At 48.5% G+C, this 27452-nt stretch overlaps 9 protein-coding genes across 9 annotated transcripts; 4 read left to right on the top strand and 5 right to left on the bottom strand.

Annotated features, from left to right (window-relative positions):
* Positions 1-661: 661 nt before the first annotated feature.
* On the bottom strand, positions 662-3178 carry BP5553_07594 (Uncharacterized protein; the record flags this gene model as incomplete). Its single annotated transcript, XM_032016217.1, has 1 exon — positions 662-3178. The coding sequence occupies one exon, from the start codon at positions 3176-3178 to the stop codon at positions 662-664; it is 2517 nt and encodes an 838-aa protein (XP_031867448.1).
* A 1727-nt stretch (positions 3179-4905) lies between these two features.
* BP5553_07593 (Uncharacterized protein) lies at positions 4906-6699 on the bottom strand (the record flags this gene model as incomplete). Its single annotated transcript, XM_032016216.1, has 1 exon — positions 4906-6699. The coding sequence occupies one exon, from the start codon at positions 6697-6699 to the stop codon at positions 4906-4908; it is 1794 nt and encodes a 597-aa protein (XP_031867447.1).
* Positions 6700-7131: 432 nt separating this feature from the next.
* Positions 7132-10095, top strand: BP5553_07592 (DNA ligase; the record flags this gene model as incomplete). The annotated part of the gene is made up of 5 exons (XM_032016215.1): positions 7132-7157; positions 7257-7480; positions 7541-8696; positions 8744-9512; positions 9559-10095. The coding sequence occupies 5 exons, from the start codon at positions 7132-7134 to the stop codon at positions 10093-10095; spliced, it is 2712 nt and encodes a 903-aa protein (XP_031867446.1).
* A 399-nt stretch (positions 10096-10494) lies between these two features.
* On the bottom strand, positions 10495-11259 carry BP5553_07591 (uncharacterized protein; the record flags this gene model as incomplete). Its single annotated transcript, XM_032016214.1, has 2 exons — positions 10495-11025; positions 11128-11259. The coding sequence occupies 2 exons, from the start codon at positions 11257-11259 to the stop codon at positions 10495-10497; spliced, it is 663 nt and encodes a 220-aa protein (XP_031867445.1).
* A 1819-nt stretch (positions 11260-13078) lies between these two features.
* BP5553_07590 (Cell division control protein 42) lies at positions 13079-13974 on the top strand (the record flags this gene model as incomplete). The annotated part of the gene is made up of 4 exons (XM_032016213.1): positions 13079-13098; positions 13223-13342; positions 13473-13851; positions 13909-13974. The coding sequence occupies 4 exons, from the start codon at positions 13079-13081 to the stop codon at positions 13972-13974; spliced, it is 585 nt and encodes a 194-aa protein (XP_031867444.1).
* Positions 13975-15964: 1990 nt separating this feature from the next.
* On the top strand, positions 15965-17973 carry BP5553_07589 (FAD binding-containing protein; the record flags this gene model as incomplete). Its single annotated transcript, XM_032016212.1, has 3 exons — positions 15965-16530; positions 16611-17002; positions 17048-17973. The coding sequence occupies 3 exons, from the start codon at positions 15965-15967 to the stop codon at positions 17971-17973; spliced, it is 1884 nt and encodes a 627-aa protein (XP_031867443.1).
* A 2292-nt stretch (positions 17974-20265) lies between these two features.
* On the bottom strand, positions 20266-21169 carry BP5553_07588 (uncharacterized protein; the record flags this gene model as incomplete). Its single annotated transcript, XM_032016211.1, has 3 exons — positions 20266-20701; positions 20755-20957; positions 21017-21169. 3 exons carry the CDS (start codon positions 21167-21169, stop codon positions 20266-20268), a joined length of 792 nt encoding a protein of 263 aa, XP_031867442.1.
* A 2913-nt stretch (positions 21170-24082) lies between these two features.
* Positions 24083-25490, bottom strand: BP5553_07587 (Uncharacterized protein; the record flags this gene model as incomplete). Its single annotated transcript, XM_032016210.1, has 4 exons — positions 24083-24240; positions 24287-24828; positions 24885-25227; positions 25301-25490. 4 exons carry the CDS (start codon positions 25488-25490, stop codon positions 24083-24085), a joined length of 1233 nt encoding a protein of 410 aa, XP_031867441.1.
* Positions 25491-25792: 302 nt separating this feature from the next.
* Positions 25793-26325, top strand: BP5553_07586 (60S ribosomal protein L37a; the record flags this gene model as incomplete). The annotated part of the gene is made up of 3 exons (XM_032016209.1): positions 25793-25842; positions 26007-26171; positions 26262-26325. 3 exons carry the CDS (start codon positions 25793-25795, stop codon positions 26323-26325), a joined length of 279 nt encoding a protein of 92 aa, XP_031867440.1.
* Between the last annotated feature and the right edge of the window lie 1127 nt (positions 26326-27452).

Genomic DNA, 27452 nt, shown 5'->3' with positions numbered 1-27452 from the left:
TCTGACATAGCGGTTGGAAGTACAAAGCAGTGGCTTTTCTTAGCGAAATTGTCATTTTCTTCATTCGCTTCATCCAATTTTCATATATTACCTCCTCTACTGTCATTCTCCCTGGCTCTCGGCGGCTATTCCGCTTTGGAAATGTTACTAACTCGAATCTCCTACGTATGTTTTATTTCGAACGCGAGTCACATCTTCATGTAAGGTTTCAATTGATTCAGCTTCCAGGATATGTTCGCTCAGGAATTAGGGTAATCTCATTACATTAAAACTACATAGTGGGTGGAATCCACGCAACCTCATTGTACAGATAATAGACAAGATCAGGCACGACGACAGGAGATGATGAAGTCCACGAGTTATGGCATTTAGCATTGTTGCATGTACCACCACGCCCATCTTTTCATCTCCCTTCCTTCTTCCCTCCGTCCTAGATGCTATTGGAATCGGACCTAAAACGAGCCATTCCGGCCCCGCGTTCACGCTTCGCAATAACAAAACAGCCGCGCGTACGAGGGGAAAAAAGGGTCCAAATACAAAACAATAAAAATAAAATAACCAAACACAAGAAGGAAGGTATTACAACACGATATCCATGCAGATAGTAAGTATCCAAGGCGCCCCAATTTTCACTACCGTCCCGCTATCCCCCGCTAGCATTTCAATTGCCGACTACCTCTTCCTCAGCCCATCCGTTCAGTCCATTCATGCCCCCCTCCTGAATGGCTAGCCCATACCCGTTGCCGCCAAATCCAGCATTCCCATTGCCAATGCCACCGGAGAATGAGCTCTGATACTGGTGCCCACGCCTTTGTTGATCGGAATTTCCAGTGCCATTCGCTCCATTGTCTTGGAAGCCGCCGTTTTGTTGCTGAGCGAACACCGGCAAGCTGACGGCACGGTTATGCTGGCTGCGGGCGGGTGCAAGCAAGCCGCCAATCGTGGTCGTTCCATTGGTTCCATTCTGCTGGAAGCCATTTGCACCGCTAATGCTTGCGCTTTGTTGGTGGCCCATCCCTTGATTATGTTGCGGGACGTCAAGTGCATCGATACTCGAAGGGGAGTTGCTGCCACCGTACAGGGCAGCCTGCTGCGCCGCGAGCACCTGTTGTTGCTGTTGCTGGAGCTGAGCTACGGAGAAGGGGTCTAGCTGTTGCTGCTGTTGAGCCTGCTGCTGTTGCGAGACTTGGTTCAGATACATTGTGAGAGGGTTGTTATTCCCTGCATTGAGGATGGTGGATGGTGTAGGAGCAGGCTGGAAGTTTTGGGCAGAGCCGTTGGTAGAACCGGGTGCTGCAGACCCAGTTGGAGAGGAACCGTTCTGGCTAGGCTGGAGGCCACTGCTGTTGGGAGGCGGAGAGTTGACGCCATCGTTGCGTGGAGATTGAGACTGCTGAGCCTGCTGGACTTGACGAGGAGGGTTACCGCATCGATCCTTGCCAAAATTGACTTTGAAACGACGATACTCCTCCTTCCCGCGAACAGCCTCAATTGCCTTGATGGCATTCGCGATGTTGGTGAAGTTAACAAACGCACAGCTCTTTTCACGGAGAGTGTTCACAAGCTCGATCTCCCCGTACTCTGCAAAGTCCTGTCTCAGCCTCTCCTCGGTCCAGGATTCATCCAAGTTCCCGATGTAAACGTTGCGAGAGGCTCCGCCACTGACGGCAAGAGCAATCGCAGCTGGAAGGGCACCGGAATGCTTTCCCCACCCAATCTTTAGCCTCCTGTTGTGGATCATTAAACCCTGTAAATTACTCAAAGCATAGAAAGATGCAGCCGAAGTAGGGTCAATAAATGTGACGAAGCAGATATGCTTGTCGGGTATATATCGAATGTGGTGTAAAAGTCCACCTCTAACAACATTACAAATCTCTTCAATAGTAGTTTCGGGATGAATGTTTCCCAGGTAAACAGTTCGGTTGCCAAGGTTGTTAATTCCTCCAGCGGTTGTTGCAACAGCAGCCGCGGCCACGGATTGTTGGGCCAGAGCATTGGAAATCAGGTCGCGATCAGCTCCATTGAGAACATGAGCATACCCAGGAGCAATACCAAGATATTGTGCAGCATTTTGTTGCTGAGTCTTGGAAACATAGGCACATCGATCCTTTCCGTAGTAGACGCGACGTGGAGCTTGCCACTTGGGTTCTTGTGGAAGTTGGGAAACAGCCTTGATAGCATTGCCTATCGAGAGGAAATGGACGAAGCCAATTGCCTTTTCACGGACAATCTTAACCGTATCGATGGGACCGAACTTGCTCAGATCCTCCCGCAGCTCGTCCTCCGTCACATTCTCATCGAGATTGCCCAAGTACACATTTCGCGAAGCACCTGACTGCTGGACAGCAAGTGCAACAGAGGTGGGAACCTGGGAAGGCTTTCCCCAGCCGACCTTGATATCCTGGCCTCGGATGGACAACTTTTTCAAGATGGCATCAGAATGGAAATGGGTGGCCGAGCTTCCATCTAGAAAGGAGATGAAAGCGCAGTTCTTATCGGGCAGAAGTCGCACAGACTCGATCTGTCCGCTCCTCACATGGCCCAAGATCTCTTCGGCAGATGTCTCTGGAGGAATGTTTCCTAGATACACAGTTCTGCTAGTGCCCGAAACTAGACCTGGCGACATGTGGACGGGCGAGGAAGGTTGAATCTGCATCTGCTGCATCTGGTTGTTCATCCCTGCGAAGGACCCTCCAGTAGGAGATTGTGGATTATAGAACTGGGGTGCACCATAGGTCGAAGGTGAGACAATATTCTGGTAGATTTGGGGGGACATCTGTTGCTGTTGCTGCTGCTGATTATTATGCTGCTGCTGCTGGAACGTGGGATAGTTCTGGAATTGCGGGCTGGCGAATGCGGCTGGCGTGCCTGGCTGGAACGGGGAGCCGAGGAGCAGTTGGGAGGGGAGCAAGGGGGTAAACTGCATGTCAAAGCCAGTTCCAGGCGTTGCCATGTCGGCCTGGCCCTGCTGACCCATCGGCTGTGTGTTTATCGAAGGAATGTTGGCTCTTCGCGGATGCCTATCGCCATATCCACCCATAGCAAACTGATTCGAGCTGTATGCCCCGTGGGAGAATCCTGTATCGGTGGTCGAAGGCTTCGAGGCATGGCCTGGGAATCGATTCGCTGTCGCGGCTGCTGGCCCATTTGGCACACTTGGTGCTTGGGTTTCCTGCATCCCGTGAAGATGAGGCGGCAGGACAAAGCTGTCCCGCACAAGTGGTGACAATACAGCCGTTTTGACGGATTCAAGGTGCCTTGGGGAGGCACGCAGGTGGAGACGTAGGGAGTGACACGCTCAACAGATGGTGAGCAATCGAGGACCGAGGGGAGGCGAAGCGTGCGATAGTAATGCGAGTTTGATGTATGGTATTAAGCTATTCTAAGTATGGCCGGCTTCGTGAAGGTGATGTTCGGTATAGACAATGTTGCTTGCATGGATTAGGTCGAGTTGTATACAAGCAGCATCCGCGTTGGGGATCTGGATTCGAGGCGGAACAAAGCCAGCAAGCACTCGACCGATGGACTCGAGTAGAGAAGGAATGCAGGACCTGGTGTTCCCGGGACCGTTTGGATTGGCGTGGTAGGAGGCGGTGAGAGGGAGTGAAGAGAGGCTCAACAATTGTGAAGACAAAGAACACGAAGGGGGGGGCCTGGACCAAGGCGGAAATGAGTGAGATACGGTAGAGGTCCGTAATAGTAATAATAAGTAAAAATGGCAGCGAGGAGCTGAATGGAAGAAGGGGATAAAGTATAAATGGCCTTCGTAAGGAGCGTGGTGTAGTGAACGAAGAACGAAGAACGAAGAAAGTGAAGCAAAAGAAAGAGAGTGAAGGTTTTCGAGTGTTGGGAACCAGGAGAGGAGCAGGAGAGCGAGGAAGACAGAGGACAGGAGGACAGGAAGTCGACCGGCCGAAAGGGGTAATCCTCATTTCGCGGGAGCAGCGGGGCTAGGCTGGAAACATCTTAGCCGCGATCAGGGAGGTGTGCGAAGAAGGGTTGGCTGCCTGACTCCTGAGGCCGACAAAGCCTAATTAGGTCCCTAGTTACGGCGGATACAAATTATAAAATTATATTGATAAATGCGTTAGCAGGTTCCTTGTGTTTTTGTTTCTAATTTGTTGGTTTATTGATTGCCTTGTTGTGAATAAATGGGGATCGGTATCCTATGCAGATTTAATTAACAACCAACACTTTCCTTCTTCTCCTAGGTATGGACTGATTCTCTGGGCGTGTACCGAGTATATTCGTGGCGTATTGGCAACTCCTTACTCCCTACCTCCTACTCCCTACTTCCTACAGCACTTGTACAACCAACCTAGACCCTGGGTATCTTGTCCGTAGAGCCCAGACCCGACGGGGGCCACAGTGCACGCTTTACTGCTACAGCAACCCCCGTACGTGCTTGTACTGTATTCTGTACCTGCAGGTAGAGCGAGCACGCACTGTAAGTACAACCTCGCCTAAACTTCGGGGCAATCGAGGCGGCCTGGACGAATATAAGTACCGTATACTCTATGCAAACCTACGAAGTACGGACCCAGAGCATATCAAAAGTTTCATTAGCCACTGAATGCAATACGGAGAGCAAGCCATTCTCGAGTTTCGTTTAATGTGTCCCGTCCATTCAGCTATGAGGATCCCACCATAACTACCGCAACGCTTTCTGGGAGATCTATGCGTTTCCACAGCAGGATGCGATCGACCAAGAGAAACATGCTCAGGGCTTGCAGCGCCCCATAAACCTGGGATACAAGCAACAGGTGCGAACAGAGTGCTGGTTGCAGATCCATGCGACGAAACGCTCCAGCCCCAATCCATATCCACCATGAGGGGACGTTCCATATCTATGCTTCATGTTAGTATAGATGATCGATATACATATTCTAGCGCTGCATCTCGGACTTACTTTCGCTGCTCGGTGTACCAGTAATAGTCCTTGGGAGAGATTCCTTCTCGCTTGTATGCCTCCATCAACTCCTCATAGCCCTCCATTCTCATTGAGCCTCCGACAATCTCACCCACGCCCGGCATCAGGACATCAACACTCTCCGTGACACGGCGGTCGGCTTCGTCCTTCTTCATATAAAAAGCTTTGATTGTAGTAGGGAATTTTTGGAGAAATATCGGCAAGTTGATGATATCAGTCATCCTCCGCTCAGCGGCCTCAGCGATATCGTCTCCAAACACGTGAGGGTTTCCCTCTTCGTTGAGAATTGGGGGATCTTGCGCGTTCAACCAGTCAATAGCCTCCGTGTATTGCATGCGCTTGAATGGCCTTGTTGGCGCCTTAAACTCGGGGTTAAGCTCTTTAATGTAAGCAGCAATCTCCTTATCGTCCATGACCGTTGTGATAACCCGGCTGATTATATCCTCTATATGATCCAGGAGATCATCGAAGTCGATAAAATCCATTTCGGCCTCAACGTGGGTATATTCAGACAAATGACGGCGGGTGAGAGACTTCTCAGCGCGGAAAGACTTCTCGACACAGTAGACGTTGCCCAGGCTTGGAAGTCCAGTCTCAAGGTAAAGTTGGGATGACTGGGTTAGGTATGTCTTCTCGCCGTAGTAATCTAGTTCGAACAGGGTAGAGCCACCTTCAACTTGAGTTTGGACAAAGGCTGGAGGGCTGATCTTGGTAAAGTGCATCTCTCTATACGCCTTTGCAAATGCCCATTCTACGGCAGACCGAACCTTCATAACTGAAGATGCCGTATCACCACGGAGTACTAGGTGGCGGTTGTCCAGCATCTGTGACTCCCATGGATCCTGTTGGGATGAGACTTTGTTGGTAATAGCATCTGCATCGGAAGGACTGCGACCAATGACCTTATAATAGTCTACATGTAGTTCCCGGTCGTCTGGGGCTTGTTGGCCAGCTAGGACCTTCCGAATCTCTCCATAGACGGTCAACGAAGTGCCCTGGGCAAATGTCAAGGCATCATACGTCTTGGTAAGGTCCCCAGCGGCTAGAACGCATTGCAGATGGCCGTATCCATCGATCAGAGTAATGAACGTAGCTTGCTTTTGTTGTCGTAGACGGTGTATACGGCCGGAAACCTTGACTCGAGTTCCCTTGATATCCCCTTCGCCTAATTGGACATCCTTATTTCCAATTGTGATCTTAACAGCTTTCGGCAAGGACGTGTCTTCGGTGATCACAATTTTCTTCGCATCTTCGAGGTTCTTGAGCCGTGCGGTTTCTAGCTCCTCCTCCTGGGCCGCCCGCTGCTGTTGCTTCAAAAGCTTTTTTTTGTGGGCATCTAATGCGCTCTGGGCCTTCTTGACTGCAGCCTTTGCAGGATCTTTCCACACAAGTCTCTCAGCCGGATCTCCGTTTTCGTTGACGGGCGCCGTAACGGAGGCACGCGATTTGTATGTTTTCCCTTCGCTACCACCTTGTTGGATATAGGCGTATGCCAGAGACTTGTATGGTTTGTTCTCCGAACCAGTCGCGGATGTTTCGTCGGCGCCCGTGTCTGTGTCGATGTAAATCGCGCCCGTATCTGTGTCCATCTTGGTCCGGTCTGCGAGTTCTTGTATTGCGGCCATGCTCAAGTTGTCATGCGCGGGTTGCGAGAAGTTGAAGGCAGAGGGAAGTTGGAGTTGGAATGGGGATTGGGATTGGAATTGGAGTTGGAATTCGCAGGTGTTTTGTGTCGTCCCTTGGTGGGCTGGTGGGGTTGTCTTGGGCATCCCTTGCGCTGTCGGATGAGTCAAAGCGGTGCGGTCACATCAAATCCGTCCCTGCGCGTTTATCAAATCCATTTACACGAACGCGACATCATTTGGAGACGCGTCGAAGTCGAGACTTTTGGGTTGAGAAGTCGAGTCCGCTTGACCGTAATTCCTCATTTGGAGCTCCACGGCAAATAACTCCCAGGCCAAGGCACACGCAATTGCAGTGCTTCTTTAGAATCCATTTCTCACATCTTAATGCTTCCTGCCGTGTAGTCCTCGGAGTACTGCGATTCTGACAATACCGTCTCATTGCGTGGGATCAGCAGTCTTCTCGTTTCTCGACAGGCAAGACAGGCTCTCGCTCTTACCATTACCAGCGTGGCTTCACGACGGGTCTCCGTGTGGGTATCCATAGCACGGAGCTCCTGCGCAAGACTCTACTACACAATGCCTCCAAAGCAAGCTACGTTGGGGTATGTCAAAAATTCCCAGACCACCTTAGGGTGCGTAACTCTGGAGCAATCGATGTGCTATCTATGCAGTTCCCCGTTGACGCGTATGTTTCTTCACAGGAAATTCTTCAAGAATCCCAATGGCAGCGACCCGGCAGCCCCGCCCAAACAATCGAAACTCGCATTATCATCTCGATCAACCGCGAGAAGTGGCACCGCAGGTGAAAGCAGCGTGGCCGATAACAAGGATCATGATTCAATACAAGGAACTTCCGATGCTGAGGTCGAGGTGATAGTGAAAGAGGAGACCGTTGATTCGAAAGAAAATATGAGCCCCCCAAGAGGTATTTTATTGGCGCCAGGGTAGCACCAAACCACCGGTTGCTGATAGTACACACGTGTAGAAACGAAGAAGCGCTCTAGGTCCCCACCTGGAAAATCTGAAGCGAAATCAAAGAAGGCCGAAGCCAAACAGGAGCCTGCTGAGGACGAGGGGGATGATGATGAGCCTATTATTAAACGACCACGGCGATCCGCGAAGACAGATACAGCAATTGCAGAATCCGTTACGCCAAAATCAAAATCAAAAAAAGCATTTGAAACTCCAGCAAAAGCCGCTAATGGTGAACTACCCCAACGGAAAAAATCCAAGGGAGAAGGGCACAATTTTGATGACGCGGAAATCATTCCTGCAAACAAGGAAGAGATGGAGAAGCGAGAGGGTAGCCCTTCATCTGCATCAGAGGTTGAAGAGGGTATAGAAGAGGACGAGGAGGACGAGAAACCAGAGGTCGCTGCAAAAGCTCGGGAGAAAGTCCAGACTACTCTAAAATCGAAAGCAAAAGATCCTTACCCGGATTGGAAGCCTGGAGAGCCGGTCCCATATGCGGCTCTATGTACAACGTTTTCGTTGATTGAGATGACCACGAAGAGGCTTATTATCCAGGCCCATTGCTCGTTGTTCCTCCGCCAGGTTCTGCGGCTTACTCCGGGCGATCTTCTTCCTACTGTTCTGCTTATGATTAATAAGCTTGCTGCGGATTATGCTGGTGTTGAGTTGGGTATCGGCGAGTCTCTCATTATGAAGGCAGTCGGTGAGACTACGGGTCGCAGTTTGCAAGTGATCAAGCAACATCAAAAAGAAATTGGAGACCTGGGCTTAGTAGCTGTTAAAAGTCGAGCGAATCAGCCTACGATGTTCAAACCAAAGCCATTGACCGTTAGAGGTGTGCATAAGGGCCTGATGGATATCGCTACAGTCACGGGCAATGGTGCTCAAGGACGGAAAGTTGATGCCATTAAGAAGTTGCTCTCAGCTGCAGATGGACATATGTCTGGAAAGGTTGATATCACCAAAGATAAAGGAGGTGCAAGCGAGGCGAAATTTGTTGTTCGGTTTCTTGAGGGAAAGTTACGTCTTGGGTTAGCGGAGAAGACTGTTCTTGTTTCCCTCGCCCAAGCTATGGTATGCCATGAAATAGAGTCAAAACAGGAATCCGGAGCGGTTCCAAGCACCGATGAACTGGCAAAGGGCGAGTCGATATTGAAGGAGGTCTATAGGTAAGCAGCTGAGGTACCATTGCGAACATTGAACTTACAATTTGTAGCGAACTTCCCAGTTATGAAGTCATCATTCCAGCAATGTTGGAACATGGAATATTTAAGCTGCATGAAAATTGCAAGCTACAACCAGGCGTGCCTCTCAAGCCTATGTTGGCGAAACCTACAAAGGCCATTACGGAAGTTCTCGATCGATTCGAAAACCAGACATTTACTTGTGAATACAAATATGACGGCGAAAGAGCGCAGATCCATTACGTGGCTAAGGATTCTAGAATGCAATACAAAGGTCCTGCTGCAGCTGCTACGAAAACGTCAACCGGCGCAATTTCCGCCATTTTCTCTCGAAATTCAGAGGACCTCTCCAAAAAATATCCGGATATCTTGGCCAAACTGAACACCTGGGTCAAGAGTGATACAAAAAGCTTTGTTCTTGACTGCGAGACGGTTGCTTGGGATCTTGTGGAGAAGAAAGTTCTGCCCTTCCAACAACTCATGACCCGGAAAAAGAAAGATGTCAAGATTGAGGATGTTAAAGTTAAGGTTTGTGTGTTTGCATTTGATTTGTTGTTCTTGAACGGCGAGGCAGTGGTCAAGAAGTCGCTTCGAGACCGACGAGAGCTGCTTTCCAATGCTTTTAATCCTATAGAAGGCGAATTTGCATTCGCTACTCACATGGATGGGCAAGAACTCGATGACATACAGCATTTTCTTGATGAAAGTGTGAAGGCATCTTGTGAAGGTCTAATGGTCAAGATGCTGGACGGGAAAGAGAGTGGCTATGAGCCTAGCAAACGAAGTCGCAACTGGCTCAAGGTACGTACAACACTATATCTTCTGACCTCTTACTAACTGTTCAAAGATCAAAAAAGATTACCTCTCTGGCATTGGCGACTCGCTTGACCTGGTCGTGCTCGGAGCCTACTATGGAAGGGGGAAACGCACCTCCGTCTATGGAGCTTTCCTTCTCGCGTGCTACAACAGTAATACCGACACCTATGAAACAGTTTGCAACATTGGCACTGGATTTTCCGAGGCTATTCTTGAAGAATTGTACACTCAGCTTAAAGATATCGTCATCGATCGCCCGAAACCCTTCTACTCTCATTCGACAGGTAACCCGCACCAGCCTGATGTCTGGTTCGAACCGAAATACGTTTGGGAGGTCAAGACTGCCGACCTGACTTTGAGCCCACGGTACAAGGCAGGGTCCAAGGAGGGTGTCGATCCTAGCGGGGAGAAGGGCATCAGTTTGCGGTTTCCGAGATTTATTAAACTGAGAGACGACAAGAAACCAGATATGGCGACTAGTTCGAGGCAGGTAGCGGAGATGTATCGAAAGCAGGAGAGTGTGACGAAGAATAAGGGACCATCGGTGGATGATGATTTCGAGTATTAATAGATACCATCATGAGGGTGATGTAGGATTAGGGTCTGGGTCGGCTGGGATTGCATGGCGGGCGGCAACTGATTTGTTTATATATTCATGAACTGCATTAGCTCTACTCAGCGAAAGCCATCTACTAAAAATACGTCTTCAAATTGCAGCATATGAAAGTCCAAACTGGGAGGAGTCCTGGGGGATTTAGTAAAGATATCTGATACTCTCAGTATCTCAACGAATCCAACCGATATCTCGTTAGTCCTAGAGACAATGTCTCTGTGGATTAAAACGCTCCGCAGACGCACTACACGTCGAAAGACCAGTCGAGACAGCTGGTTGGATCGTTCCATCTTGCCCCAGGCTAAGAGCTTTATGACCTTCAGCACCCGGGTTAGTAATTAGCCAGAGAGTTATCTACCCCACGGATGCTGCGTCCCTGTCCAACCCTTCTAATTTTGCCTGCTCCTTTAAACGATGCTTCCTCGCTCTCCCGATCTTGATCTCAACCTCCTTCATCTCTGCATCCACGCTTACAAGCTTTGGGATGATATTTTCTATCATCTTGACAGCTTCGCTCTGTGCCAACTTCAAAGCTGGCGGCACGAAGACCCCGAATATGCGAATTGGATCTCTAGATCTTGGCTTGGTCTCTGCCTGCCCGTTGTCTTTCTCTTCGTCTAGTTCCCTAGCGTTCTCCTTCTCATTCGGATCAATATCATCTTTCTTAGCCATTCCACTAGCAGCATCGTCCTCCAGGCAAGCCGTTGACACCACCGTGTATGCAGCCGCGCTTGTTCTTGTACCCGTAGGATTCTCCGAGTTTATGTGGCCAGGGACCGTCACACGACATACTCTTGTCGCCTGTATACGTTCATCGTAGAAGTCGGCGCCATATCGGACCCCGCGCTCCGCAGAAAAGTTGGCGCGGGCAATGCTTTGGTAGATCTATGAGGTATGAGGTATGAGATGCAAAGTTTAAAAAGCCAGTGAGAGAACTTAGAATTCGAGTCTAGGGGGAGAACAAAGGGAGCCTGGGAAGCGACCTACTGTTGATTGTGTTTTGCTGAGTGAGGAACGCAGGGTCGTGTATTGATCGAGCAACTGCAGATACTGCTCTAACAGCCGGTCAATTTCGTCCGACAGCCTGATCGTGGTGTTCGGGACTGCGTCTGCGGACATGCTGATCACTTTCCCTACTACTTCAAAGGGTAGTGTTTGGGTTGTTCAACTGCGATCTCCTGTAAAAGAAGCTAATATGCGCTGAGGTACGTAGTGGTAGATAGCTTGGTAGGAGCCGGCTGGCTGCTGGGGGCTGTTGAAACTTGAAAGAGCGCATACGTAGAGGGGCCGAGGAGCGGCTAGGCAGGGATGACGGCAAGTGCTTTTGATGAAGCGATACGCACCGTCACCACGCAAGAATGTAGCTCAAGTCTAAAGATATTATTTAGATATCTCTCCCTGCGTACCTACCTTAGGTACTTTGTGTTGCTACTGGAAGCGCATAGGGGCAAAGGGCGAGTACTGTCACCTTAGGGCTGCGCAAGCTGCAACGTCCCGTGGATATTATATGCGAGTACTGTATAGTATTGGGGGGGGGGGTACGTTTGTCATACGAAGTGTATGAGGAAGCGCCTAGTGTCAGGCCCGGAAGACGGATAGAGTACGTATAGAATAGATGCGATAATAAATTATAAAGGAGAAGTAGAGGATATCGCATATAAATAAGGTACGTACAAGTACTGAGGGGGGGTGCTTACTTTTAGGTAAGGTGCCTTGGGTACTTTCATGGCGGTGGGCTACAGTATAAGTCAGTTGTAATGTAATACGTGCTAGCTACACAGAGTAGCACGTATACTAGGTGTGTAGTGTAGTGGTGGTGCTACTCTCCGAAGTACTGACGGTGCCTACTTTGTACTTGGTGGCCATATCACCAACCCGCAACCCGCAATCCGCAATCCGCAGCTAACAGTTCATCCTCAAAGCCAACACGACATCTCCCTCGACTTCCCATTATCACTTCCATCCTCATCCTCATTCCCTTTCCCCTCCCCCTTTCTCATCCCTCAAGCATCCCAACCCACCGCTGCTCCCTCCAGCTCCTTTATCTCCCCTCCCCGATCCACTCCCCAGGCGCACAGGGCAGAGGAGCCCGGCGCATATCACCACCAAGTCCTCCGCGCCTCCACTCCTCTCACCGTTGATCCCCCCAGATTCGAAATTCGATACCCTCGACTCCTTGAACGGCATTTATTGGGCATTGGCCTGTTTCACCACGCTGGTCTCCTACAACTCCCAGCTGGTCGCCGCGTCAAGACCACCGACGCCCTGTGCCCATCTCACTTCCTCCTGGAAAGCAATTCCCTCATAATAACTGCCTCTAATCGACGACGTTTGCGGTCTCTCCTCCGTTGGAGTAGTACGGTACGGTGCCAGTCAGTAGGTTACCTCCCTTCACCAGTTCACCTTCAGCCCTCCTCCGATCCCTGTCACCGATCCCCATCCTCGATTCCCTCAACGCGTCTAGGAGTTCGACCCACGTTTTCAATTGCACCAGCAACTTGAACCGCGGCTCCTTCTCCCTCCCTCTCCCCCCCTTCTCCCACCGATCTCTCTCTCGTGCGGTCGTGTGCAATAAATATCGTACTGTGCCGTGCTGAACTGCAGTGCGCGCAGGGCCTTGATCTCGCTTTAGCCGCAACATAATCAATCGAGCCAATTCCGAATAGGGTCGCCCAGCGTCAGTCACCGTGCTAGCTACTCCCTCAGCTTTGTCGGCGCACACCCCGACTTCTTGAGATTCAGAGCGCTTGTCCGCACGTTTGTGCCTCGGAATCGTCGATCTGCATACGGATCCAAGTCTCACTTCCAGCCTCTATTTGCGAACTTAGACCACGCGTCGAGCTCCGAGATCGAGTGTCGCGACAACTCCCCCCCTGTCACACGAGAGAAAAGGAGGTACCATCGTGCTATCAAGCTGGAGAGCGTATAAGTCGGAACAATGGTCGTCGCAACTATAAAGTAAGAGCTTCCTCCGGCGGACCGCCGCCAGATGTCTTCCTAGCGACAAGCATAGATAGAGAGTCGGTGGGCTGTGAGCGTACAGGGTTTCAGTTCACACAGCTAACTGGCGGTCATTGTCTAGGTGCGTGGTCGTCGGCGATGGTGCAGTTGGCAAGACTTGTCTGCTCATTAGTTATACGACAAACAAGTTCCCTTCCGAATATGTTCCTACCGTCTTTGATAATTATGCTGTTACTGTTATGTGAGTCGGCGCTATTCTATCTCTCTGCTTGCATACCTATGCATATACCGGTTTACATAGCACAACCCCCTATACCCTTAATACGCACATTTCGGTGATGTGATGCGTTGATTCTAATATTGGGACCTAGGATCGGTGACGAACCATATACCCTAGGACTTTTCGATACAGCTGGACAGGAGGATTACGATCGTCTACGCCCTCTCTCTTACCCTCAGACCGACGTTTTCCTTGTCTGCTTCTCCGTCACCTCCCCCGCTTCTTTCGAAAACGTCCGCGAGAAATGGTTCCCCGAAGTCCACCATCACTGCCCTGGCGTACCCTGCCTAATTGTTGGAACCCAGACCGATTTAAGAGATGACCCCAGCGTGCGGGAGAAGTTGGGCAAACAGAAGATGCAGCCGGTCCGGAAGGAGGATGGTGAACGAATGGCAAAGGAGTTAGGAGCAGTCAAGTACGTGGAGTGCAGTGCTTTGACTCAGTACAAGTTGAAGGACGTTTTTGATGAGGTGAGCTCCTTCTCCAGGCTGGCAATAGTGGTTTGAGGCTGACAACAATACCTCTAGGCAATTGTGGCTGCTCTGGAACCCCCACCACCAAAGAAGAGGTCCCGACACTGCTTGATTCTCTGATCTTGCCAGACCATCCTGTCTCCCCTTACATAGAGTGCACACCCCATTACCCCTGCCATCCCACTTCATCTTTCTTCAGTTCACCCTCATGATTCAGATCCAAAGCCGTTCTGAAAGGGGAGCCGTACTTTATTTGCTACTCTGGGAAGATCAAGGGAGGGGATCTTTGAAATGTTACTACCTTCTGACAGACAATTCGGCGTTTTAGTGAGATGGATATGTATTTTCCGCCGAATTCTTCTCCTGGAAATGTTGCTCTTCCCTAGGAGCTTCTACTTTTTAGTCAGGAAATTCTCAATCAGATCAACTAAATTCGGTTTTTTTTGCTTCGTCTTTCGAGCAACTATCTTTGTTGCGACCAAGGTAAGCTTGTAGGATTGTCGGAGCGGTAGGTTGTGATTGATTATTCTAGCAAATAGGCACATAGAGGCAAATTGGTAGGAATTTATTTATTTTGAAAGCTCGGGGTCCGTTGTTCGGCGTCTCCTAGGATATATCGATGTTATGCATATCGAGTCGTGGAATAAAGTTGGGTTAGGGTGGATGAATGGTTCCGCGTGGGGTTATTAAGTTAGTTATGTCGAGTCCCCGCCTGGATCAATCCCGTCGGCTTCCCCGTTTCCTTCACTAGGCTTGTCTTCCATGTTGGCTAAATCTAATGGCTCTTTAACATCTGGTCAAATTGAGCAAGTATCGAGAAAGCTCCAGGAGCTCTACTACGGCAGACAGGTTAGGTCACAAAGACCAAGATAAACAGGCGAGATAAGGACTTGACTAATAATAAGCTCTTGGCTTCCATGGATATACTACGTAGTCGCTTGATAGCCAAATCTTTCGGATTATGTTTCAACCTGCCTCGTGCTATGTTGAGACGGCTGGGAACCTGCACCTAGAAGGTGGTAAGAATTTGCAATATTAGACTGCGTGGCATTGGTAATATTGAAGTTGGCCGAACCACTAATGCGTTGTTGACATGACATTTAGTTTCCTTGACACTAGACCCTCGAGATATAGCGTGCCTCGTCATAACCAACCAAAAAAAATCGCCACTACCATCATTCATCATAAAGCTCCTCGGGGGCAGATGTCCGACTTTGGATCAAAGGGTATCTGGGATCGTTCTCGTTTTAAAGCCATGAGACCTGCAGCGGCTTTGAGGTCCAGTGAGGTACTGATGGAGCCGTGTTTCCGAGTCGTGTTCTGGTTCTATGCTAAGATTATTTTTGGCCATTCTCCTCCAAACCCATCCTTGGTGGGCCAGCCTAGCGGTTGATTATTCTCTACAAAAGATTAGCTATCCTCTACAAATGAATATGACCCATAACGAATACAGAAAGAAAGTTCTTCCAGAATATCTCGTTACCTATATCGCTAGTCTAATTCTTTTTAGACAACATGATGTGCGGCCCCACCCCCTTTTTAAACTTCGAAGGAGTCAGTGCAGTTCCAGTATATCTGAGAATTTTCATGCAGATCTCTTGTGTAACTGTTAATAACCCCATACCCATCTTCCTACGCCCCACATTGCAACTTACAAGCACACACGTCTGCGAGGGGCATATGCACAATATACAGTAGTCGTTATTGGATAGGTGCTTTGCAATTGCTACCATGCTACATAGCTTACCCTGTACGGAGACATTTAATTAGACGTCGCCGACCTATGGGCCCCGGCAAGTTCGTAAGCTCAATTAGTCCCGGTCATCACATTTTCTGAATTCGTCTTCTTGGATGCGGGGCAAGCAGTTTGTCAGTCTGCTGGTTGTCGGATATTCTCAATTTCTCGCTATGCCTATATCTGCTTATGCCGGTAAATATAGCTGCTTAGTAGGGATCTCTCTCATGTACAAACCTTTCGGATACGCCCCAGACTATATAGTTGGGAAGTTAGCCATGCTTAGAACTCCGCTAGAGATTCGAAGTTGGTCTTCACAGTGAGCTTCTACTGAAACCACATTCAGCTGGTTGTTTCTTGTATTGTAATCCCATCATGAAGTTTCTATACGTCATTAATATACTATTACGGTGCCTTGTCTCTGTTCATTGCGTCAATTTTCCGTGGGAGAGCGTACACTTGACAGACAATGAGGTCCAAGGACATCCCGAAATTGCCTTTGGAAACCGGCCAACTCCTCTAATGATCTTCTCAAATGGTACAAACACAACGACCTGCAAAACATATCCTGGGGATATCAACTGGCCAAGTCTCAGCATATGGAATGAGTTCAACAAGACGCTCGGGGGAGCACTTATCAAATCAATCTCCCCAGTCTCGGTGTGCTACCGTGGAGTGGATTATAACGCTGCAAAATGCGCCTATGTGAGGGAAAACTACGCAAATTCTACCTTCGAGACGGACGACCCAGCTGCCCCAGTAGCTCCGTGGGTCGAAGGCAATACGTGTCCACTCCCGCCAGCATCTGGAAATGCATCCTACACCAATTCGAGTTGCACTTCCGCTGGTTATCCGGCTTACGTAGTCAATGCTACAACTGTTAAACATATACAGCTAGCAGTCAACTTTGCCCGTAATACCGATATTCGCTTGATCATCAAGTAAGTAGATCCCCGACGGATTTTCTCTCCATTATGTATCTCCCCTCTCTCCTTGCCAGTCAATCTAACGTTGTCAACAGAAACACTGGGCATGATTTCCTGGGCAAGTCGGTTGGCGCTGGGTCCCTTAGCATATGGTCTCACAACCTCAAAGGCTTCAAGTATCTTCCTTCTTTCAGCATTGGCGACTACCAAGGAAGAGCTGCAAGGGTAGGATCAGGTATGCAGTCCTATGAAATCCAGAGATCGCTTATTGGACTTGATGCCACCATCGTGGTTCCTGGAGGAACCACTGTGGGGGCTATTGGGGGCTTTTTCCAAGGAGGTGGACACTCAACACTTACTTCATTGTATGGCTTGGGTTCTGATCAAGTGCTGGCAATAAATGTTGTAACCGCTGATGGACGTTTTATTACGGTTGATCCTGATAACAACGACGACCTCCTCTACGCAATGCGTGGGGGCGGCCCAGGTAAGCGTCAATTCCAACTTGAAGACCCCTTCTAACTTTTTGGAGGGACATGGGGTGTTGTAACCTCTGTGATCTACAAGGCGCACGAATTAACTCCAATCTCAACCTCGCCAATTCGATTCGCAGGCGCCGCACCCGGTAAAAATAATACAGCATTTCCTCTAGAAGCTTTTTGGGCCGGTATCCGGGCCTACTTCAAATTTTCACCTCAAATCTGTGATAGGGGTGGTATCGGATACAACTTTATCAAGCATGAAGGTACCAACAACGACACCCTCACATTTACCGCCGATCTCAGAATGCCATTTATGAGCGTTAAAGAGGTTAGAGCGTTCGCAGCACCCCTCATCAAAGAACTCAACAAAGTTGGCCTAAATATCACGAATCCAGTCCCCACGCATGACACTGGAATTGCCTTTACCCTGGGCTCCATAGGTGACAAGGTTGGAAATTCTCGGTTCGCCACTCGTCTCTTCCCTCGCAAAAACTTCGAGGACGAAGACAAGCTTGATAGCACTACACGTGCCATCCACTCGTTCGTAGACGGCGGTTACAATTTCCACGGCATCAACTATTGCCCGACAGAGGAAGTCGCTGGATACCCAGACAACGCCGTCAACCCAGCCTTCCGCAAGACTGCTATGCATGCTGAGGCCTTCGACACTTCGCCAGCTATTGGTCCAGCCGCGGAACAAATTGCCCGCTACCAGCGGTTCCGGAAATACTTTCAAGGATTTATTGATGTAAGTCCCGGCGCAGGATGCTATCTCAATGAGGCGGACGTTGCGGAACCGAACTGGCAGCAGGCTTTCTATGGAGATAACTATAAGCGCCTGTTACGCATTAAGAAGGATAGGGATCCGTGGGGTTTGTTTTGGATGCCTACTGGGGTTGGGAGTGAGGACTGGGAAGTGAAAGCCCCGGGGGGGCTGCCGACGCAGAATGGAAGGCTGTGTAAGATCTTCGGCTAAGTGACAAGCTTAATGTTAGGAAGCGGGATGAAAAGCCAACAATTTGTGAGTTTGATATTGGACTTACATAAAAGGCAAATCTAAAGTGGTCCTTGGAAAGTCATAGGGGTTAAATTATAGGTTTGACAACCCATCGACCACAGCGAATACCTAGCATTTCGAGTTCAATGAATCCCGGGACGGCACATGAAAGAAAGGTGCATCTATTTAGAGAAAAGTATTTAGTCTATTTCTATACTGGAAAATATATCGACGCTCGAAATCAACAACAGCACTTGGCCAAAAATCTAGGGTATAAGGAGAGCAGGCAGTTCTGCTCTCGAGCCCTATGTCTGCCATTCCTAAGTGGGGGATGAACTCGGAACATTTTAGGGATATCCTATGCAGAGTCATTCGTGGTGATTAAGAAGCTCTGTCAAAAGCTCTGTAATTCAACTTGTGCAACCACTAAGCTTCTCGGGATGTTGTACCAGTCTCAATTGCCACTTTCAAGCAGATACTTGAAAAACAACCCGAATATTACTGTATGCTAAGTTATACTTACTACTGTATATATAACGAGTTATTCCCGGAATGGCCGATCTGCCACTGGACCAACCTCAAGCCGGTGGGAGGAAGTACTTTTGTTTGTGAGAGGGCGAGAATGGGTAATGGGTGGGGTTTTATACTAGGGCATTTATTTCTGCGTCCAGGAGACTTGGGATGAGGTGGAGGGTTCACATGTATGAGCAATGTTCCTGTTACATTGCACAAACTTGACAGGTTGGTTACCTTGAATCGACCGCTGTATTTCCCGTGGAAGGCCCTATTGGCAGTGTCGGGTGTATGTATACATACCATCACTCCACCCATATTCCTAAAAGTTTCACCATCATATGTCAAACTAACTAGGAATATATCTCCACAGACGTCACAATTGGAGCATGAGACTTTGAAAACTGGGATGGTTAATATATGAGTCCTCTAGCCAGAACGGTCCAAGCAATGCATTATTTCACAATGATTCACAACCTACAACCCCCATTTTGCACATCTCATAATCTTTGAGGAATTTTAGTTCAACACGTTGCTAGATGGAGTTATGGATTCATACACCTTGTCCATTTGCAAAATACATAATTTTAGATACATGGCAGGTACTTGTGTCACCCTTTCCGAGTTTCACGTGCCTTTATCTAGAAGTTAAATTACTACTGTGAGATTACTCGAACATTTTTAATATTCATTAAGGGGGTAACTGAACATTGGAAGAGTATCCAAGTGGTTAAGGGTTGAAGAGTATCCAAATCCTGAGGTTGAAAAATAGGAAAAGAGGATTAGTTGGACAAACTGTAGCGTTGCAAGTCAAATTTTCATTCGACGATAAAGACTACTAGTATGTAGCTTTAAGCATCAATCTCTCCGCTTTCCCTTTTTATATTGTTTTCGATATCCCACCTTTGGATTCGTAGGCTAGGCAGAGGGAGATATTATGGGGGTTCATGAATAACAGCACCAGGTGTAGATAAAGCTTACCCAGACAGGTATAAGGGGTGTGAGGTTAAGGCCTATGGAAAGGCCTTGATGCATTAATCCACAACCGAGGATAATCTGGCTTCTGAAGCGGCTAGAATTTCCTACTTAACTTGAATATGCAGTCTACAACGACAATAAACTGAAAGTGGAACAGAGCGTATGTTATTTCCATTAGCAACAGCGAAGTTATAGGCTGGCCATATTGAATAGTTGTGCAGTATATCATTGTGCTCAAATATTTCTTAGAGGAGTGTACGTAGTAGTTTTGGATTTGAAAGTCGGTCCACCTAATATACCTAGGTAAGTGTGTAGCTATAATTATGAGCAGACCCTCTTTAAAAGTCGCTCAATATTACTCGGTACTTCTACTATAATTCGATTAGAGAAACATCCATCCTAAAGAACGCTAGAAACTTGAAAGGCGAACTATGAAGGCTTGAGATGGGGTGGAACGGTAGTAATGCTAAAGGGGGCGGGCGGAAAAAGTGCTTAATAAATAAAAGTCCAAAGGAGGAGCACTTATTGACATTTTTTTATTGAATATGTGTAAACTCCTGAGAAGATGGGACGTAGTGTAAAGCAAAGGCATCCCAAAGGAAAAACGAATTGTCTAGAAATTGTGCCCTTACACCCGAAGTCATGAACATATTGATAAAAGTAATATTTGATTCTAATTTTGAACTGTTACCGTTACATTAATTTTGATACAAGTAGAGTCTGATTTAAATCCCATATACAAAAGGCTTCATTAAGTTATATCAATAGCTAGAACAAGGTTTAAGCCAAAACCATTGCACTAAGGACGGCAGCTCCGAGGACGGCCATGCTGGCTGTCACGCTTCCAGCACCAGAGTTTTGGCCAGTGGGTGTGCTGCCGGCGGCACTTCCTGTAGAGGTGACAACGGAGGCAGTAGCAACAGTGGTGCCATAAGCAGTGGTGAAGGTTGATTCGTAGGAGGTGGTATATGCAACACCACCGCTTGTATATACCGAGGCGACCTCACTGGTCAGGACCGCTGTAGTAGAGTAGCTTGTGGTATAGCTGGACGTGTGGACGGATAAGCTTGCGGTTGAGTTGGAGCCATTACCCGAGCCAGATGAATTAGATCCAACATTCAGCACTCCGCCAACTGGGCCAGAAGGGGGAGACGTGGAAGTGGTGGCATTTTTCGCAAGTTGTGTGAACGCTGCAAGGGTGTTGCCAGTTGCAGGGCTGTATACATGGTCAGCAAGGAGGCTAGATCGATGTTGTGAACGATGACTTACGCGTTGATGGCACCAAGCATGCCAGACTGACAGTGGTTTCCCTTAGTCTGGCCACAGTAAAACCAAATCGGTTTCGAATTTTCAACAGTGATTGTGAACGTCGTTCCAGATGGAGAAATCTTGGTTGGCACGAAGCCAGAGAAGAAACCGCCAGCCAACGGGTGGCAAGGATCGCTGAACGAGGACTGAGTCACGGTGTGATTCTGGATTGTGTTAGTAGTGGTTACGGGAGACGGAAGCCTATGAAATAGAAGGTACATACTGCTGGGAAGAAGGAAAATTCAACAGAATCGCCAACATTGGCCTTGATGTCATTAGGACTGTAGGTGAGACCATTCTCTCCCACGGCAACCTTGAAAGTTGCTGCAGTGGCCGAGGCCGCGAGGGCGAGGACGTTCAGTGTGGTGAATTGCATGCTTGCTGAAAATATTATAGTGCCTGGAAGGATTCGGAAGATGTATAATGTAGGTACAATTATGAAATGGCAAAGAAATTCTGTAGATAAATATCAGATTGCGAGAGACGCTGATGCTGATGCAGATGAGGATGAGGACGAGGATAGGGATGAAAGAAGACTGTGGAGGAGCCCGTAGACCTGGCTTATATACATATACATCTCACGCCGGAACGGGCGACGGGATTGGAAGACAAAGGATCCTCGAGCAATCAGTCTACGCTGCCCATCAACCGCTAGCAAAGCCATGGCGGCCGACACATGGTGCATCGCCAACTGCGCCGTGCATCAGCTTACTGAGGCCCTCAGCACCCCGGCCAACTTCACTGTCACCGATTGAACGGGCCAGAAGCTCGAAGCCCAGCCTCTAACCGGCCATCGCCCCGTGAGATTTGGACAACGCATCGAGGAGATGCCTACGATGTGGGCTTGGCCTCCGATGGCAGGGCAAAACAATCAGTCGGAAACATCTGGATCCTGGAATACCCGCGCGACATCCGGGGGCTGAGTGACGGCCGCGCTGGCCTGTGGCGTCGAAAATAGATCGCTGGGCGAACTCTAAGTTGGGCTTTGTGTTCCAAAATAACCTCCCGCGCTTAAGGACAAAGACGCCGCCGGAAACACAGCGAGCCGAGGGCGCTGGGATATTTTCGTGTCCAATGAGTGCGAAATGCTGGCGGAGGCTTTGTGGACATGTTTCTGGCGGAATGGACACGGCCGTGTTGATAGGGTTGGTTTATCGTCCGAATATCCTCAAGAAATGCGAAATGACACGAGGGAAGGGATTTTAAAGTAAGTAACAAGGTTAACTTGCAAGAGGCTGTTCGAGCCCGAACAACTGTCCGAGTTGTTACCATAACATGGAAACGCCAACAAGTATGCTGCAAAGTGGAATAATCTACCAATAGAGACTCGTAGTCTGTGCGACCAATCTCCTGTGTTTGTTTCGAATCCAGAGGCAGCTTTCCGAAGTGGATCGCTCCTCGGAGGCACCTCAACGCTGAAGACGCCAGCAGATGACAGTTGGACCTGGCGGATCTTGCGACTTACCTACCTCTTACATCTCAATTCTCGACGTTTATCTCCTGTTTCTTGCTATTGAGCTTCCCGGGTCTTGCTTCGTGGATGTAGTCCCAAGGACCGAGGGATCTGGAATGTCAGGCGTGCAGCCTTGCACAAGACCCTCGTCAGTGGTAATTCTCAAGATAGATTCCCCGCAGGTCGCCCTGGGCTACAAGAAAAAGAAACCAATTCCCAAGCTCCCTTGGAACTCGGCAATCAGAAGTAACAATATGTCAGCAGGATCCCGCCCAGTGAAATTGGAGAGTCAGCAACGGCCCCGGCAACATCTGACCTAGGAAACTTCCGTGTGGTTTTTGGAGCCAATGGGCGCTCGAGGGATGTAGCTGGATCATGTGGATCTCTCTTAGTCTAATAATTAACCAAAGCTTGGTACTTCGTAGACAAGTGGCGGCCGCGTTGTCGGAAATTGAGCGGATGGCACCATTGATTCTCTGGCAAACCGGCGAGCAGGGTGACGTGGACTGGCTTCCCTACGCCATCTTATGCTGGGTGTGGCCCAAGCCACGATTTTTATGTTGAGTTGTATCTAAAATTCCAAATCCCAAGAAGTTCTTGGAATTTTTTTTAAATGTAAAAGAGACTGATGTTGAGGGGGAGGGGGACAGAAGACATACTTACTATACTTGGAATTTTCGAGTATCCTCCAGGTCCATCATATCTTAACAAGTAGAGACATTCGCTTCAGTTCATCATCCACTGATGAAGATTATTGTACTTGCTTTAGAAAAACCCCCCATTGTCAAGGTCGACTCCTTTAGTCGTTGTTTAGCTCTTGGGGGCTAAAATCCCGGCCCCATAATAGCCCTGAGATGGTATGCAACAACCTCCTAGGGGGTATGAAGACGTGCTAAGCTAATGAATTATATACAGCCTAACTTATATAACTTATATAGAAAGGATTTCAAGCCGAAGCGTATTTCAAGTATAGTCCTCTATATCCCCCTATCCTTCTACCTTCTCGTATCGCCCTTATTAACTTCGCTCTCTTACTCGTAGGATTGTCGGTGGTCGAAAAAGGGGGTTTTATTCGAAAGGTGTTCGTCGTTAGTTCGTAAAGCCCGAGTTATATATACAAGGAGGTGTTGAAAACTCTATTTTATATCGTAACTATACCTATAGGAGTTGAGGTACGGCCTTAGCTCAACTGACTTAAATTAGTAGATAAGGCCTATAGCTAGCTACCTTAGTAACTACGTTTTCTGTTCAGCTCAGACGAATACTTATTGGAAATATCGCTAGTTCGTAGCTAGCGCCCCGTACAGGCACAGCGATCCGTCTTCGCCAGCTAGGAGAGGCCACGGGATCTTCAAGAGGTACAATTTTCTAGCGTATTACGGGCATTTCCAGGTTTCAGAAACTAACTTAGCTGACTTGCGAGGCTGTTGCCTATCAGCGTTGCCTAAAAGAGATAGTGCGATTGCTCGATACCCTTGGTGCTATTAGCGCTGACACGGATAAGTTTTGTGCTAATCGACAGTGACTTCTCTGATAAAATGCTACCCGGGAAGTCGTCGGGGATGAACTAGATAAAATCGACCATGATATTCAATCGCAATATTGCCAGGCAGGATCATTGCCACCAAGCCACCAGGAGAGATGTACAGTACCCGCGATTTTGGACCAAAAGGAATCGAACATCCTGATGCTGGAAATGCCGTGGGTAAGAGGAGAGCTGAGAGGCTTTTCAATACAGCTAGGTCGGCACCATATCTCAAGTTGTTCTAAACATATTTATACATATAGCTTTTGACAAGCCATTCTAAAGCCTCAATCTGCACAGCGATCTTCGATTCAGCTCTCGGATATTGTCTTTTCAAACTTGAATCCTGCAGTTTCGAGTCGATCAACAAATTTCTGTCCTAGACATGCAGGTGTATAGATGCCTCCTGTAAGTTTATGCTCGTCACGAAGGATCGAAATTGCAGCTGAAGAAATGCAGGCAGCAGTGACTATCTTTTTGTCAGCCGGTCCCATGATTCAGAATAGCCAGCTTACATTGATACGCAGAGCCCTTGTATGCTGCTTTGCAGATTGCTTTTGGTGAATCGGAGCTTTGCACATCAGGATTCCCAATTGCCTTATACTCCAGCCTATCATTTCTCGACTGCTCTTCTGAAGCTCCTTCTCCCGGTTGAGTGACGATGCCTTTCATAAACTTCCTGAATAGCGGGATAGATAACAAGATTGATCCGAAAACCAATCCAAAATGCACCATCACCGCGGCGAAGTGGTTCCCCACCTTCATATATTCGCTGAAGTGAAAATTGGGCCCATAGAAATCAGGGCCGCCCAATAATCCCCAGCTTCTGCCAACAAGGGGTTTGTCGGCCGCGACAAAGAAGTAGGTTGTAAGGATGCCAAGTCCGGGGACGGTTCGAACCCCAAACATTCTGGTTGCCCATGGAGCTGGATCCTGTATCTTCGGTCTTGGAATGGGGGATAGTGCATAAGGCTTATGGGCCGCCACGATATCCTTAAGGCTATAGACATCCATGAGTGAGAAGACGGTATTGAGAGTGCCGCCGGAGGGCATCCCGCTAGCCAGAATGTTAGCTTAATACAACGAACCACGAAATGATATTATCTAATGTACCTGATTTTAACAGACAGTATGACCTCTTTCGTCGGCGCTGAGAACTCCTTACGGATCATGTCCACCAGTGCCCACGTGACCATATCCGCTGGAGCTGAATCCAGACCGATTTGTGGAATCATGATACTGCCGCTTGCTTGGGCTATACTTTCATATTTCTTGATCATATGAGTAACCCAGACGACCTCACCGGTTATATCGAGATAATGGGTACCATTTTCAGCACAAGCTTTGAAGGTATGTTCTCCGTGAAGAGAATACGGGCCAACTGCCGCAATGAGAAGCGTTGTCTTCTTCGCTAATACACTTGATTCTTCATCATTCAAATTGCAGATCTCGATAGCTGCAAGCCAATATTAGCTCCATTCGATGCATGTCAATGGCAAAACTCGGACGACGAAAGATGCATTGCTTACCGGGCTGGATCCTATCGGGGTTTAGGGTCTTGCAACCCGCTGCGATAGCCTGGAGCTTACTACTGGAACGGCCTGCAATAGCCCATTTGAGGTCAATTGGGAGATTGGTTGCGATGAATTCCGCCGTAAGTTTTCCTGTGTATCCAGTGGCACCTAGAACAACCAGATCATATAACCGGGGTGCTGACATGCTGGAGACTGTGTCTAGGGCTTGGGACGATATATAAAAATTTAAACAAAAGGATATTAAGGAACCCACATAAAATTCCACGTCAATTACAGTTTCTCTGCTTGTGACGTCAAAAGGGTGAATCTACGAAGGTAATCACAGACGATTTCCCAAAACGGTCATTAGCTAATCCAAAACACATACGCGAGTATTGCCTCAGGCATTAACAATTCTTATCGCGAAAACTCAACAACATCAAGTGAACTCAAAACGTAGTAAACCATCACTTCTAAGTGCTGTACGTCAGATCAACCTCAGCCAAGATGACGAAGAGAACCAAGAAGGTCGGTGTTACCGGCAAGTACGGCACAAGGTACGTGGTCAAAGAACTTCAGCATACAAACTCTCGCTGGCGGACTCGATGCAATTTCCAACACACCCCTCATTTTGAGATCTTCGCCATTGTGGGCTTGTGGACGTCGCTTTTGAGCCCTCAAACCTCCACATCTGGCTAACAGTATACCCGCCGTAATTTAGATACGGCGCTTCTCTCCGAAAGCAAGTCAAGAAGATGGAAATCACACAACACGCGAAATACGTTTGCACTTTTTGCGGAAAGACCAGCGTTAGGAGACACTCGGTGGGAATCTGGGACTGCAAGGCATGCAAAAAGACAGTTGCTGGAGGAGCATATACCGTGTCGTACGTAACTGCCGGCGTGTTGTTGGAATCCTTGTTATGACCTAATCTAGGTTGATCGATTACCAGCCGCAGAAGCTGACGATGGAATAGAACACCCGCCGCTGCGGCCACACGATCGACTCTTCGACGGTTGAGGGAAATTGCAGAGGTTTAGATGGTTTAGATGGTTTAGATGGTTGTACTTGCGGGTTGCATTTGCTGGTGTATGGGGTCCGAATCGTGCGCGGTTACGAGCTCCGAACGTCGCTCTCCGATGATAACTGAATGAGACAATTCAAAAATTACGGCCTTCCCACAGCACGTTGTGCTAGATCCCCGGTCGTCATCTGGACTACTATTGCGTGAAAAATCGCAGAGGACGGTGTTGTGCAATGGGTCCAACAGCTTCTTAGTAAAAAGGAAATTATACGCAACCGCAGGTTCGACCACCGACATTGCACTACAGGAGTTGGCTTCATTAACTCGAAGGCTTTGGCACATAATTGGTATCTGATTTGCATTGTTGAGGGTTGAGGGTATGCTGCGGTATCCTGACCCGTGTGGGCTCTGGATATATTACCAAAACGCCGCTGGATCGGCGGATACTTCTCGAGGCGGGCCCATCAACCAACCACTCGAATACATTCCAATTGTGATATCGGAGGCAACATTGTTTGTGGCTGGCAACCATTTCCACAAACAGAGCACATACTAACCCTAGTGCTCTCGATGCCCTCGATGCCTTATTTCCTTACATTTATTTCACAGCCTGGTCTCATTGCTGAGCATCCAATTTCTACGCTTTACTTTATGACTCACGTTGCCTATCAAGCCTAAGCCCTATTTGAACGCCCGCACCTCTACTTTCCATATGCCCTCTTGGAGTACCAGATCTGATTCCCATCTGACTGACCCAGCCTGGAAACGGCTGATATCTGAGTCACATGACTTCACCCCTGACTTCTTCTCTATAAAAAGCCGCCACCCCCTCGTCCCTCGACACCTTGTTGTTGACATCGTCACATGTGGAAAGACGCAATTTATCTTTCGCTTTCCTGAAGCACGAGGCGCGAGGTGCGTGGGCACTCTACGAGAAACCGGGGTAACGTGGCCTTCGCATGTAACCTGATTGCCCTGTACCGACCTAGGTAAGGTAGGTAAAGGTACCGGTGCTCTACCAGTGGACATCTGGGCCAAGCACTCACTGTTTCCGAGAAAGAGAAAGCGAAAGCGAAAGCACAAGTCCACGTCACAGTTCAGGCTCTTCGGAAGGATCCCGATCTCCCACTATAGCTAGGTTAT

Source organism: Venustampulla echinocandica (assembly GCF_003357145.1).
Source record: "Venustampulla echinocandica strain BP 5553 chromosome Unknown scaffold_6, whole genome shotgun sequence".
Taxonomy (NCBI): domain Eukaryota; kingdom Fungi; phylum Ascomycota; class Leotiomycetes; order Helotiales; family Pleuroascaceae; genus Venustampulla; species Venustampulla echinocandica.
The sequence above is the reverse complement of the archived record's forward strand: the minus strand, read 5'-3'. Positions and strand labels throughout refer to the sequence as shown.